General features: G+C 48.1%; 3 protein-coding genes across 4 annotated transcripts; 1 reads left to right on the plus strand and 2 right to left on the minus strand.

The window, feature by feature from the left end:
- Nucleotides 1-4,425: 4,425 nt before the first annotated feature.
- Nucleotides 4,426-6,646, plus strand: LOC133931286 (uncharacterized). Its single transcript, XM_062378141.1, has one exon. It carries the CDS (start codon nt 4,716-4,718, stop codon nt 5,931-5,933), a length of 1,218 nt encoding a protein of 405 aa, XP_062234125.1. The 5' UTR covers nt 4,426-4,715; the 3' UTR covers nt 5,934-6,646.
- Nucleotides 6,647-8,638: 1,992 nt separating this feature from the next.
- LOC133883191 (BTB/POZ domain-containing protein At1g04390-like) lies at nt 8,639-13,337 on the minus strand. 2 transcript variants are annotated; one of them, XM_062322421.1, is made up of 8 exons: nt 13,131-13,337; nt 12,625-12,751; nt 11,746-12,262; nt 11,510-11,640; nt 10,996-11,402; nt 9,758-10,882; nt 9,484-9,636; nt 8,639-9,372 (listed from the first exon to the last, which is right to left on the minus strand). In XM_062322421.1, the coding sequence occupies exons 1-8, from the start codon at nt 13,286-13,288 to the stop codon at nt 8,931-8,933; spliced, it is 3,060 nt and encodes a 1,019-aa protein (XP_062178405.1). In that variant the 5' UTR covers nt 13,289-13,337; the 3' UTR covers nt 8,639-8,930. The 2 variants fall into 2 exon arrangements, with proteins under 2 accessions (XP_062178405.1, XP_062178406.1); XM_062322422.1 differs by lacking the exon at nt 13,131-13,337 and having other exon boundaries at nt 11,746-12,158.
- Nucleotides 13,338-14,102: 765 nt separating this feature from the next.
- On the minus strand, nt 14,103-14,819 carry LOC133930435 (uncharacterized). The gene is made up of 2 exons (XM_062377085.1): nt 14,408-14,819; nt 14,103-14,315 (listed from the first exon to the last, which is right to left on the minus strand). Exon 1 carries the CDS (start codon nt 14,783-14,785, stop codon nt 14,429-14,431), a length of 357 nt encoding a protein of 118 aa, XP_062233069.1. The 5' UTR covers nt 14,786-14,819; the 3' UTR covers nt 14,103-14,315; nt 14,408-14,428.
- Nucleotides 14,820-14,865: the final 46 nt, after the last annotated feature.

The raw sequence follows: 14,865 nt of genomic DNA on the forward strand, positions 1-14,865 counted from the left end.
TAATTCAGAAACATACTACTATTATCACTTGAACATTCTTCCGAGTGATCATATGGTCATAGCTAACAAGGAAACCAATTATTAGATCGGGAAAATTGGTTTGACTAGCTAAACCTTCGTAATTTGTTTACATGATACATAGTAATAGCTATATACGGTATACATACTACATGTGATTTGGTCAAAACGTTGGTGTTTCTTCCTACCGCATCGAAGCTTCGCAGGAGAACAGTACAGCTAGCGGTCATTTGACTTTTGCCAAGACATTTTTATAGGTGCTAGGTACTGCAGTCCTGTAATAATCTTCGATCGAGCACAGAAAATGACAAGGTAAACTTCTTGTTTAGTAAGGAATCGATGGAAGCGTGCTTGGACTAAGAGGTCAGAGCTTCGTTCAGTTCTAGGTTACAGCTAGCGTCGACAGAACAGAAGTACCAAATCCCGAGCCCAGATATATTAGCAATATGCATAGTGAACCGTAATCTATTTGATGGAAACGTTGACTTCGTTCGCGACGCATTTAGGAACTTTAATAGAATACTAATTGGACATATGTTTTACACACGTAAAATCAATCTAAAAAATATTAAACATCTAAGTATGAAAAGAAAATAACAGAAGATTGAATATATTTTTAAAATGAGTGAATTACACGAAACTATAAGTATTATACCATTTGTAATATAAAATTATAAGTATTGTCCACTAATTTCACATAAAACCGAATTTTAATTGAATTCACTCAAAAAGTGATCTTATATTTCTCAAAAATTCTAGAACTTTTTGTACGTGTTCCATAATTCATGTGTAATATATTTTAACTGGATTCACCAAAAAACTATGTAAAATTTAAACTAAAATACTCTAAAATGCTACTTTTATAACTCATAACAATTTTTAGTGCCTCAAATAAAATCCCAAAAATATGAAATAAAAACACTAATATTCTTTTTATGTGATTGACTATTTTTTAAAATTATTTACAGCCCTAGGTTATATGGTGAAAGGTGAGTTTCTTTGTAATGCTCTATTTAGATACTTACAAAGGAACTCACTTTTTCACCTATAACCTAGGGTTATAAATAATTTTAAAAATTAGTTCATCATATAATAAGAATATTAATAAATTTTCATAAATTTTAAAATTTTATTTGAGACCCTAACAATTGTTAAACGTTATAAAAGTAGTCTTTTTTTTGAAGAATTTTAGTTTAAATTTAACATACTTTTTTAATCCAATTAAATATATTGCACATGAATTATGAAACACGTACGAATAGTTCTATGATTTTGGAGAAATATAGGACTAATTTTTGAGTGAATTTAACTAAAATTATGTTTTATATAAAATTAATACACAATACTTGTAGTTTTATGTTACTAGCTATGATACTTGTAGTTTTATGTTACAAATAGAACAATAATTATAGTTTTGTATACTTCACTCTTTTAAAATATATTTTTAAAAAGAAAAACGAAATTTAACTTTACAAAGTAATTATTTGATCAACTTGAATAAACAGTAAATATCTATCAAATCTATTACAACTCTTATACTTTATAAGAATATAGATATAAAAGTATAGATTATATGTAACAGAGTCTGGAACGCATGCATGCAGTTGCGTCTACGTACGACGGAGCCATAGCGGAAGCTCCAATGATGCGCGCGCCGGTGCCGCCGTTGATCGGGTACCGCACCACGCTTTCTGCAGCACTGGCCGGACGCCAGAGAGGCAATTCTCTCTTACCGCGCGCGGCACGGCCGGCCAGGGTCATGCTCGCACTGGCCAGCTCGGGTACAGGATCGAACGCGTACGTGCCCCGACGGCCGGCGTGCCAGTTCGCCATCTGCAACACGAGCGTACGTGGCCACTTGGTTGGGCCCGCCGGGTAAAGCCGATCGAGAAGCCTTCTTGGCGCCTTGCTGTGCAGCCTTTGCAGCGGACAGAGGCATAGTATAAAAAGCAAATAGCGAATTTTATAAAATGCTGTCTAAAAAGATTTGTATGAGATCTATCTGTATTATCTATCTTCTGATTTAATAGTTAAATTGAAAAAAAGAGAAAAAATAAACCTATGTCATCGTAAGAAAGAGCATCTTTTATAAGATCGAAATCTATAAAATTTATTTTTTTATCAGAATCACAGTCCATAGACCAGTGATACGTGGGCTATCGAAAGTTAACTCACGTGTCGGTGATGATATTATCTCATACAGTTAGATCAGTGAAATCGCATCTCATGGGTCATGGTACATAACGGCTATATCTGCACTTCTACAGTGCACTTAACGGTAGGCAGACGAGGACAGCAGGGGAACGAGCTGAGGACGGAATAGAAATAGGCGGACGCATGCCTCGTCGCGTCACAAGCATGCTCTTCCTCCCCATCCGTCCGCACGGTCGCCATAGTACGGCGGGCATTGCACTGTGCCCCTCGCCGTTCGCCCTGCGTCCCAGTCCCGTTCTGCCACTGCCAATACTTCCTCGCTGCCTGCCTGCTACAGTGGCGCCAGCGAGGAAAACGACAGGCAGGAGAGGGCAGGGCCAGGGCGGTCGTTCTCCCGGAGGTTCAAATGATTGCCGCCTCTCGCGCCGGCCAGCTCTCGCCGCTACGCACAGTGGTCGAGCATGGGGCGCCTGCGGACGCACATTGCCCTCTGCAGGCCGCGGCCCGGCGCCGGCCCCGCCACGCTGCTCGTGGTCCCGACGCCGGCCTTCACTCGATCTTTGGCAGGAAAAGCCCCCCCCCCCCCCCTCGCCCTCTCGTTTTCGCTAGCTCCTTACTGGACGTGCTGCTGCGCGTGGGCACGGGCACTGACGACAACTTTTAGAAGCTAGCTGTTGATCTCCGCGAAGAAGAGTGGATGAAAATGGGTCGGGATTACGTGCCGGCCTGCTCGGAGTGCGCGCGGTGGCACGGGGGCTCGATCGGGTCGGCTGCCGTTGGCCGCCGGGCCTCGGGAGAGGGGCGGTCAACGTGGGGGATCGAGGAAGCGCGCGAGCAAAGCGATCGACAGCCGAGCGCGCCTTGTCCTCGGTCTGCACAAGCCGTTAGTTAACGAAGCTCGGTGCCGTCGAAAACCGCACGCACCAGCGTGAAAAGAGGTCACGACTAGATGATGCTGTGCGCTGTGCACTCGACACTAACAACAAGAGGTAAAGAAGATGCCGAGGAAAGAGCCAACAGTGACTTGAACCGAACCACGGAACCAGGGTTGATTTGTAGTTCTACGGACAAATGACATTTCAGCAGCATACTGATTACGCCAAGTTGATTTGTGGTTCTACGGACAAATGACATTTCAACAGCATACTGATTTTTAACACTGTTTAATTAGGATAGGCTAGCACTCATGGTGGTAAACCAGCTCCATTTGACGATGAGCTCATTTCGTATATCCCCAAGCAGGATAGCGACGGGTGAAGACAGCAATGTGCAGTGCCGAGTCAGGAAGCTGCATGCACATCTCCTTTGAACTTTGCATTGAAACATCCGTGATTCTTTTGGACAGCAAACGTAGAGTAGTAACGCAATAAGCTCCAAAGTTTATACGCTCCCAAAATCTGAACTTGGAGCTACATCTGGCCTTTTTGTTGGTTTGCTCGATCGCACTGTCACCTCCTAAGCCCCACTCCATGCTATAGATTAATCGATCTCGTTTGTTCCTGCACGAGTAAATCGCAACACTACACGCTGCAGCATTCAGATTTGTTTTTTGGCCTTTTAGTGCTGTTAATAATGCGGCAGCCAGTAGCCTGCAAAGTTGCAATTCTATAATAAAAAGCTATCTCCCGGCCAAAGTTCTGTAAGGGGTGGAAGCTAGTGCACCCGGCCACCTGATCTTGTACTGTACAATTACATCATGGCGTTTTGCTAGGGAGATTCCTAAGTTCACCCAAAACAAACCCACATGTACTTGTATTTAGAGAGTAATATAACCTCGTGTGTCTACTTGTAGGAACCAAAATGTTTGTCGCAACAATTTCCACTCTAGTGAGTTGTCAACCAAAATTTCGATGGGAATCTAGCAGGAGTTCTACTTTTCATTTAGGAAAGATGGTTATTGGATTAGATGGCAACTCTTATGTACAGATCTAGCCTGAATGCCTGATCCCCATCCTCCCTCCTCAACAGATTCTACCCTGATCCTACTGGTTACCTGCAATCTTATCTGCAACCTGGAGTACCAAACGCGTGGGAATGCATCTCGCAGTTCAGATTCCATGTTGATCAGATGTTCAGATGAGCTGGAAAACTGCAAACCCATCACAAAACTACTGAACATCTCCATGGTTCACGCGGCCTCCCTCTGCGATCCCCTCTGCATCACCTCTGGCCGTAGCTGTAGCCTGCGGGTGGCCGTTGCCGTTACAAAAATAAACCCGGAAACCGACGAGCTCCCACTGCTCCCTCCGCTGCCTCTGCGCGCACCCGGAACGCCCTTTCACGCGTCGCCCAGCCCAAAGGCCATCGCTGCCGCGCGCCTCTGCTTCCGCGAACCGGACGCCGGCCTGGTCCGCAACCCATTTTGCATTTTACCCTTACCCGCTTATATATACGCGCCTTTTCCACCGTTAGCCGTCTCACATTGCTCTGCTCCACGTCCACCGCCCGCCAACGCCACAGGATTTAGCTAGTGCCGGACCAGTAGGAGTCTCACTGCGCAGTGCGTGGTGCTCTGACTTTGATGCGCCTAGCCGCCGCCGGCCATGGCCTCCGCCGTCGCTAGTAACCTCCCCGCCGCCGTGCCGTATGGCTGGCCCAGCCCGGGCGTCTCGTTCGGCCGTGATGCGGCCGCTGAGGAGCCGGTCGTGTCTTCTCCGGCGGCTGCCGTGGCTGTGACCATGACTGTGGCCACGCCGGAGCCGGCGATCTCGAAGGACTTCATCGACTTTGAGTTCAGTCTCGGTGGCTCTGCCACCATGCTCCCCGCTGACGAGTTGTTTGCTGATGGGAAGCTGCTCCCGTTGAGAAAGGCGGCGCCTTTGCAGGATCCGGAGGCCGCGGTGCTCCCGCCGGCGCAGGCGCAGGCAATGCCGGCGCCGACGGAGCCGATCAAGCTCCTCCGCGCTGCTGCGGTCGCCGCGGCCAATGGCACCGATCCCTACGTGTTCTCGCCGAAGGCGCCCAGCTGCTCGAGCCGGTGGCGGGAGCTGCTCGGGCTCAAGAGAGCGGCGGCCGAGCAGAGCTCGAGCCCGAAGCCCTCGCCCTCACCAGCTGCGGCGGCGAAGACCCCGGCACGGGCGACGAACTCGGCGGTGGCGAGGTCTCTCAAGCTCCTGCTCCAGCGGAACAATGGCCGCGCGTCGGGCGCTGCGGCGTCGGACCTTGCGTCGGCACCGCTCCTCCGCGACAGCTCCGACTCGGAGGGGTCGCTGTCCCTCGCCTCCTCCCGCTTCTCGCTCTCCTCCTCCTCGTCCTCCTCCGGCCACGACCACGACGACATCCCCCGTCTCTCCCTCGACTCCGCCGCCGACCCCAACCCTCCCCGCATCCGCCTCGTCCGCACCTCCCACCACCGCCACTCGACCTCCAACTCCACCCGGGCCGGCCGCAGCCCTGCGCGGCGCCGCCCCTCGCCGCCCCCTCCCCCGGGCTGCCTCTCCGTGGACTCCCCGCGCATGAACTCGTCCGGCAAGATCGTGTTCCAAGGCCTGGAACGCAGCTCCAGCTCCCCGTGCCGCTTCCACGCCACGTCCAAGTCACGGTCCCGCGCGGTGGACCGGTTCTACTCGTCCGGCGTCCGCGTGGCCCCAGTGGTGCTTAACGTGCCCGTGTGCTCGCGGCCGGTGTTCGGGTTCTTCAAGGACAAGAAGGACTCCGCCGCGGCGAAGGACTCGACGGCGGCGGCAAGGTCCCGGTCGTCGCTGGGCCGGAAGACGCCGCCGCAAGGGTGGAGCGGCGAGCTGCCGAGATGCTCCAGCTAATTTGACTATGTTTGACCGGGTAGCTGTGACCTTGTTTGTCTTGTTTGCCAAAGAATCGCCATGATGGGAGGATAGTAGCTTGGTCTTAACTGATTTTGTTTGTTCTTTGGAGACGATCAGAAGGTCTAATCAACTGACTGTTCTTCCTTTTTCTTTTCTTTTTTGCTCGACTGTAAATTTCGAGTTTTGTTCTGCTTTTCTGCCACCTCAAAGTTGTTACCCTGGCACTGGCACTCCTGATCTATTAGGTTGTTTGCAAGAACATGAAAAAATTTCCACAACGCTGTTTGCTGAAAACCTTATGCTCTGGTTACATTGTTCAGTTCAGATCGGTTACTGTTCCATTTGGTGGTTTGAACTTTGAACAGTCGAGTTACAGATCATGGCAGCATTTTTAGGGCAGAGTGATGGAAATCCGCTCGCTCGAAGCAAGCCCTCGCTGTCTGTGCTTATCTGCGTCGGAGTCAGCAAATGCCGCCAGTAGATGCCGGTTCAGGGGAGCGTAGGCAGACCAAGTAACACGGCCGGTCCGAGCAGACCGGCCCTGTCTCCGGTTTGATCTGTTCTTGATCCGGGCACTGTGCCGCATGTGCCCGCCTCTAAATATTCGCGCAGAGGCATGGTGGCATACACCAACAGCTTTCTTTTTTTACTCACGGCAAAGGCGTCGCCGCGATCGGCGCGGCAGGCTAGCGCCCGTTGCCGCCACGGCATCTCACCGGCAAAACCTTGGTGGTTTCACCCTCGCCCGGGCGCCCGCCGGTCGACGTTCCACCTCGCCGCGCGCTTCGGCGGACGGCCGGTCAAGGCGCTGCTCTCGCGCTTCGGCGCCCATGTGGACGCCGCGCGCCGAGCCCTCTGGTGCCGCTGGGCTCTCTGCATGTGCCGTGTCACCTGCCGCTGCTTTCCCCCTGCCCGTGCCTGCCACCCTTTGCGCTTTTGCTCGCTGCGTGCGTGCCAGCGCGTGGGTGATGATGGCGACGAGCTGATCCTGCTGTTGGCCGCTCGCTTCGTCGCGGTCCCTGCTCGGCGAGCGGGAGACGCAGCAGCGTAGCCCGGGAGGTGCATGGGCGCGTTGCTCTCGTCGACTCTTTTTCCTGCAGCGATGCAGGTGCGTAGGCCATGGCGCTGTCACGTTTAATAATGAGCATGGAGTATGGATCGGGGCCTACGGTTGCCGTGTTCCACTGCAGTGATCGATGCCATGGGTGTAGTGTGGTGCAGCTGTGTGCGTTCTTGGTGTAAGTCGATCCAGTCCATTGATGGCATGGCGCAGATCTATGCTATATATATGATGGATGTATGGTGAGGTCATACTAGAAGGTAACGTATCGTCGTCTGCACTGAACACAACAATTACCGCTGGCTTAATTGTCAGAACATGCACCTCTATTCCTCTAAGTTTTAGGATGGTGTATAGGTATAGGCTTCTGAATGAGCTTAACATGAGCTGCAGGCCTCATGGGAGTGATTCTTACCAACACTGGCTGATGCATTTGCTGGTTCTGGCAACTTTTGAACTGTCTCACCAAACCAAAACCGAATCATAAAAAGCAAACTCGACGAAATGGAAGAAAAGACCAAACCGCCCGTACTGAATTTACTGAAATGCACACCTTGGCATGTAGTGACGACTGACACCAAAGCGGGAAGCCATCATGGCCTGAAGAAAAGCTGAGAGCCCTTCAAAACCACACCTGCGTGCGAGTGACTGATGACCGAAGAAAACAGAAAACCGAGCCCAGAGATTCAGAAGCCCGTGCTGCTGAACGCTCGCTCGTCTTTCCGGGCGCGCGCGCCAGTCTCTCGCCTGCGCGCGCGGCTGAGCGCCCCCCCCCCCCTCCTCCGTCCGTCGTCCACCAAGCAGCACCTGCAGGACGCTCCTCGCCTTATCCGCCTTGCGCCGTCTGATGCGTCTCCAGCCACGACGCGACGGCCATCTGACGGCTGCCATTCATCTGCGCCGCGACTTCCTGCCCCACAACCGGGAGGCAGCGGCCTGGCCGCCGGCCATAAAATAGGCATGAAAAGAAAACTCAATTATGTCGCCGGGTTTGGCAGCGACCAGTGATGGTTTGGACGCTAGCGGAGGAGCCAGCAGGTCTGGACTGGAGGAGAGGGAGGAGAGCACAGCCTGTACTGGTCTCTGCTAGACTGCTGGCATCATAAGTTCCGATTCCGACGCACAGAGTATTAATGTAGGATATCATATAATACATAATAAAAAATAATTATTCAGTATTATCCTTGACTGACTTTGATTTTGAGAAAAAAATATGGAATAAGATACAAAATAAGCTATATCCATCATCCGATTACATCACTGACCGTTGCTGCTAATGCCTCCCTCCCATGTTGCTCTTGTGTTTTGATTGCTTGGAATAGATAATGGTGGATGGAGAGATTTGTTCCGTTGGGCGAGTGTTAGTTAATTGCTGTCATGGGGTGATTACGGATCAGTAGCAGTAGAGTCCGTTGTGATGTGGCTGGCGAGCTGGAATGAACGGCGCCACTTGGCTAGCGACTGCAGTCGGTTGGGTCGTCGATCCTCAGATCCTTGCAGTTTTGTGTACTGAGTAGCGAGTATGCATAAGCATCTGTGTGAGGATAGCCGACACATCTTGTTGACAGAGGCAGTCTTCAGGGATCTGAATTCTGTATGCACAATCAGTACAACCCCGTAAATGAACTATGCAGGATTTCCATCACGGTAATCTTAGTAGTACATTAATTCAGTTTTCAGCTCAAGGATTCCAGGACAAAGTGACTGAGAACTGACAAGTACCAGGCGAAATGAATTGCGGATATGACGGGGGACCTGTGAGTTACGATTTTTCATACGTGGCCAAAACGTGTATCACCAAACACAAGGCTGTTTACAGCACCACGAACAAGATGACCATTTTTCGTGTCTGCAACATACTATACATTCTCAGCAACAAAAACACGCAAGCTATCTTGTCTAACGTAGTGCCCGATGACAAGCACATTCCGGATTCAGTTATGTCTATCTCCGTGCTGGGAGTACCGAACATACTCTGTTCGCAGCATGTTAAGCAGGTCTTCGTCGAGCTGTTCCAGCTGACCAGCGTCTCGCAGTTTCGGGTACAGATGAGCCACGCTGCTGATGGCGGCCTCCACCATTTCCCACTGGCCCAAGTTAGCTGCGAAGCCGATGAACTCGACAGAAGCGTTTGTGCTAGAATTCAGGCAGGAGGTAACCACTTCAAGGCTCTCCTCCTTCACTCCATCCAGGAACCAGAACTCAGCTAGGGAGGACAGCTCCGCGTAAGGTCTTAGATGGTATAACTGCTCTTCTACGCTCAGATTTTTCCATCGGCAATCCGGCGCAACTCTGGGCAGCTTGCCTGAGTAGAACCACTGGACTAGTTTGTCCAACGCTTCCCACCCGAGTGGAACTCTGATAACCTCTGAAAAGCTGCATACATGTTTCTTATCAATCATTTGAAACGCACATCAAATACCCTTATAGATAACTAACAAAATGAGTGTGATTTTTCTTTAATATACTGAGAAACAAAAGGCTAACCTCTCATGCATCCCAGATTGAAATAAAGCCCGAAGGTAATCGCAGCTCATGCTCAAAACAATTTTATGGCTATGAACATGTGGGGTCGATAATTGGCATGAGCCATGGAGACACTCCATTTTGTCATTTGATTGGGCCTCCAGAATTTTGTCCCTGAAATTAATATGAATCAAGAACTTCAAGAGTCAGCAAAACTAGACAATGCACGTAATGTATTATGGCCTCCTGGCTAACTGGTTAGAACAATATAACAGTATAATCAGTCTGTGCTTACGAGAATGAATGTTCAGCTGGTTCAAGTGCTGCAGTGAGAGCATATCTGGGACAATCGAAGTTCCATCTGGGTTGCTCTTTCTGAAGCATCTCTTGCAGTGATCTCAAGCGACAATACTTCGCAAGTGTTCTCACAGGCTTAACAATGTCATCATCTACTGTGACAAAACCAGCGTATGCATATTCCAAAATTTTCTTCAGGGCATGACTATCTACACGATCAGACATTCGGACATGATAAAGTGATCTTTTGGCTAGCTCATCAGTCAGTTTTCCATCTTTGGTGAGAGATTTTGTGGATGGCAACAACTTAGGACACCTTGCTAATAAGATAGCTGCATGAACATTTAGAGATTCACCGTCTGCAAGCAACAGTTCCAGATCAACTAGCTCATTATCACATAATGCACTTCTCATCTTTCCTCCCAACTTGCTTGGAATACCACAACGACCAAACAAACTCAGTATATGTGCAATATAAGACTTGGGTCCTGGGCTCAAGTTTTGACACAAGGCATGTTCAAGGACTCTAATCAGATCTTCAGTATAATACTCTCTGCAATCATGGCACACAATCCCCACATCCAAATTCCTTTTACAGTGAACACAAAGAAAGCTGGCTCTCCTCAGCAGATTATACAACACCACGAGACCGTAAAATAAAACAATATTTTCACCTTCCCACTCTTCAGCGAGATAGCAACATGAACTTCCATCAAAACAAAATTGCAGATGGGAAGCGATGTTTGACCTTGTAATGTATAAATTTTTGTGCAGACATTCCTTTATAATGGTGGATAATACATCTACAGCATTCCTCTTGTTGAGACTATGGTTAGATTGTACTATCACCAAGCATGCTAGGTTCATGAGGTTGGTCATAATTTTGACACAGTCAAAAGATGAGGTAAGATTTCTGGTAACATTTGATTCTAATGACGACAAGGGAATGTTCAAATACTCATCACCCAATGGTAGAACTTCCAGAAATTTAGAACTTGCCTCAGAAAAAATGTATTGGCTAGGAGAGAGGAGCATCATAAGAACTGCCCTCAAAGCCGGCTCCTGCTCCTCTCTGGAAAATTTCATGGGGCTGTTTTTCTGTGTTAAATTTGTAGCGAGTGAACTGCACAAAAAAACAGGATGTTGTGTAAATCAGCATGAATCTGTAAGTACCTTTTGGTACCAAAGAACATTCTAGAAAAATAGTATTCAAACGGGATAATACCTAGTACCTACCAAGCACAAGATATCAGTGCCTGCAAGAAACAATTTCGCCGTTTCCTTACAAAGAGATACTCGTTATTACAATGTACCGCTAGATATCCAAGTATATCCCATACATATGGATGTATATTCATAAGGTCTTTGGAATCTATGTTCAACAGCTCTTCATGGCACAAGATCTGATGGGAATGACGTGAAGAGATGCAGCTCCCAGCAAGAATCTTATATAATACTTCATCAATAGCTTTAGACCAAAAGCATTTATGATGAATCCCAGAATAACGAAGGGCCAATACTGCAGTACGACATCCCTCTGCTACTAATGATTTTTCATCAATTTCAGACATTGCATCAATTATGCCTTGAACAATAGGCTGACAATGTGAAGTCATAAACAGATTGCACCCCTTTGAAGATCTCTGTAGAAAACAAAGCAACTTTCAGATTCTGAAAAAAAAAAAAGGACAACACAACACAAATATATCATATTAGTCAACCATCAAATTTCTGTTAATATAACTCTTACCAGAAGAACCTGGAAAAGCTTCAATGCTTCAATCCTAGTGATGCTAGGATGAGACTTCCCAATAAGGTCACCAATCTTAGTCATCAACTCTTCATTCTTGAGAAGGATCATCGCTCCATTGCCGCATAAAGCTGCATTACAGTTACAAGTTTTCAGGTATGCAAAAGGAAAGTGAAGGAGAAGAAAAACGATCTTTCGAAATCTTAACATAGAGGAGAATTACCAAACAGATGTACCTAAAGCAGCATACAGCTTCATAATTTTAGCAGTAACTGTTGTTTCGATGCTAAGACAGTATTGTGACAGCTTGCCCATCAAGTTGCTGTTACTCCATACATGGTATCTCGAAGAAGGCCAAATCCACAGGATAATTCTTAGAAGAGAGATCATCTCTGTCAGATAGCTTAGCGGATGGGCATCATGGGTGTAACTCAGCAGAGCTGAAACAATACTTGCAACTGCATTGGTTTCCTCCAGAGCCTCCCAAATTTCTGTCTGAGCTGAAGCTCTTGCTGCCACTAGGCTGTTCAATACACAACTCAGTGCACTTGCACATGACATAGATATAGGTAGCTGGCCCGCAGACAATTGGCACGAGAGGGACGAAACCATCTCCAAGATTGGGTATTGGCGAATAGAATTGCCTACACTGGTAACCAATTTTAAGTTCACATCTGCTGCTTGTATCAGAACTGAAACATTCTTTGTCTTAAGAATACCGTCCAGTGCGATAATTATATCTGAAATTGACTCCTGTTTACCGAAAATTTGGTCACAATCAAAGATTTTAAAATTTTCGCTCTTGTGCATACTACTTAGGATGAACACGCCATAAGTAAATTAGGAAAACATGAAGGGAAATCTAAGGTCCGAATAAATCGACTCAGATAGCTGAACAGTTGAGAAGGAACTGAACCTAGCTCAGTTGGTGGGAGGTGAGGGTGTACACCCCCATCCCACAGGTTCGAGTTCTCTTCAACTCAATTTAGGTGACTATTCTTCTAAATGCAATGCCACCTAGTTCCTCCTAGGATGGTCGAGCTTTTTGGTTTTTTTTTTTTGTTAGAACAGCCGAGAAGAGCTTAGTAACACAAACAGAATCAAAGGGGGTTTACCTTTATAGGATGAAGCCTCAGCATTTCACTCGATAGACAACCGACAAACGCAGCCACTGCTTTGAGCGCATGAGACTGTATTCCAGCATCAGTAGACTGCCATTTCTTAGCACCGTGTCCATCAGACCTGACATACGCATTGAGGATCACAAATAGAGAGAAGAGAAGAAGTAAGAACGCATCATCGCAAAAACCCAGCCGTTAAGCTCAATCATCTCCGATCATTTGATTCCATCTCTTTCTCGACAATAAAATAACTCTGCTCCGGTGATTATCAAACAGCAGCACGACTGTGAAGCGTGAACACAACCGTCCACTCCGTTCCCCTTTTGAACTCTGGGTGATAGTATTATTATCTAGCTAAATTATCAGAGCTGCATACGCGAGTACGTGACCAAACAAGAGCTATTCGCGCTAGCTTGTTCGTCCATCGGAGAAGAAGTAATCCGTCAGTCGGAGTGTACAGATGCTACGAATTCGGAGGAGAGGTGTGCAAGGCAAATTACTTGGTGAGGCCGAGGGCGAGGGCGTCGTGGAGGCGTGTTCGGAGGGAGAGGACCTGCTCGGTGAGCAGCTGCTCGGTGGCGGTGGCGGCGGCGCCCTTCCTCCTTCCCTTCTCCCTCGCGGACGGCGACGGCTTGGCGGCCGAGAAGGCAGGTCGCATCGCGTGCTCGCGCCTGGACTCGCAGGGACATGGACGGGGAGACGAGAAGAGAAATCGAAGTGGTCTACTAGAGGCGGTTGGGTTGGGCTGGGCTGGGCCAGGGACACGGTTGGGCTTAGATGGGCTGGACCATTTTGTTTTTTGTATCCCTTTTTGGGCCAGATCTGGGGTCGTGGGCGATTTTCCAGCGTTTCCACCATGTCCAGACCCGAATTGGGCTCTAGCCCATGAGGTCCACGCGTCCAATCTGGTTGTTGTCTTCTTTCTTACTGTAAGAGGCCCAGAGCACACACTGCGGTGTGGCAGCGCGTGGGCGGGAGCGCGGGAGTCTACGGTGTGGGAGGTTGTGGGACCTACGGAAGAACATATCGTAGGAAGAAAGCACTACGTGCTTTCAATTTTTTAAATAGTAGAGATTATTCTTTTAAGTTTAAGTAAAATGATAATAAAAAAGAAGTGTTTATCGTTTCATTACCATTAAAAAACTACATTTAATAGAACATTTCAATTGTGTTTTTATTAAATTATTCTTAGTTAGAATTACACCAGTTTGTAAGTACCATAAGATAACTGATATTTTTAGGGGTTGAAGTTTCCATGTGTAGCAATTATGTGGAATGCCACTATTATTTATTAGTGCTCTATAGATAGATTGGAAAAGAAAATTGACCATACTAATGTAAGTACCAGGTATCCCGTTAATCACTAAGTTGTATATCCACTATTTTAACTACCAACTCATGCCAAACAATTTACTTAATACAACAGGGGACATTTGACAGCACAGCCGTGTGCTCTTATTACACATGTCACCTAATTATACATCGGTTGACCTTGCCTCCTTGGCGCGAACGGTCCACATGGAAGTAGCCTGGAAGGAGAATATATTCAGCTTCCATACAAGAAAGAGTAATTAAATTCTCTTTTCTGATACACCAAGAAATAGTATCTCCTACCAAAATAAATATATAACTTAAAGTAGATTTTCAATCATCCAAATTCCTTTGCCAATCAGCATCAGTATATCCTGCAGCCGAAGATTATAACCGTTAAAAGGGAGCTGTTAGTACAACAAAGAACAGGAACCGAACCATGAGATCATTCACGAGGCGAGCAAACCTTTCAGGAATTCGACGAAATTTAGTTCCTGCCGCCCAACAAGTAGTCCCGGAGCGCCCTCGCAATGGCCTCGCCGACCCTTGCCGCTCTCGGGAACTGGTCGGTGACAAACGCCAGCAGCGCGAGCCACGCGCCGAGGACGAAGAGCAGGAACGCGAGGAGCGCGAACGCCGGGTCATCGGTGCCGGAGGGGTCCGCGAAGGCGTAGATGACCACGGACCCGGCGATCGAGATGAGGAGGACGGCGGAGTCGTTGGCGATGACCAGGCGCCGAGCTCGAACGCGGCGAGCGGCGGGGCGCCCGTTGGCGTGGGCGATCGCGTGTCGGAGCAAGCCGGCGGGCATGTGCGGGTCGATAGCCGCTGCCGGGTCCGCCATTCCACTCGAGACGGGAGCACTAATACTTTCTATCTGCTGCCTCTGGCTTGAGGCACTGGCGACGGAGTTCAGATGGACAG

Source organism: Phragmites australis, chromosome 10, assembly GCF_958298935.1.
Source record: "Phragmites australis chromosome 10, lpPhrAust1.1, whole genome shotgun sequence".
NCBI lineage: Eukaryota > Viridiplantae > Streptophyta > Magnoliopsida > Poales > Poaceae > Phragmites > Phragmites australis.

Excerpts from the sequence above, each read along its gene's own strand:
- LOC133930435 (XM_062377085.1), bottom strand. The coding sequence starts at position 14,785 with ATGGCGGACCCGGCAGCGGCTATCGACCCGCACATGCCCGCCGGCTTG.
- LOC133931286 (XM_062378141.1), top strand. The coding sequence starts at position 4,716 with ATGGCCTCCGCCGTCGCTAGTAACCTCCCCGCCGCCGTGCCGTATGGC.
- LOC133883191 (XM_062322421.1), bottom strand. The coding sequence starts at position 13,288 with ATGCGACCTGCCTTCTCGGCCGCCAAGCCGTCGCCGTCCGCGAGGGAG. Across the intron at positions 12,263-12,624 it reads TGAGGCTTCATCCTATAAAG|GAGTCAATTTCAGATATAAT; the intron begins GTAAACCCCCTT and ends TTCGGTAAACAG. Across the intron at positions 11,403-11,509 it reads AGCTTTTCCAGGTTCTTCTG|AGATCTTCAAAGGGGTGCAA; the intron begins GTAAGAGTTATA and ends TGTTTTCTACAG.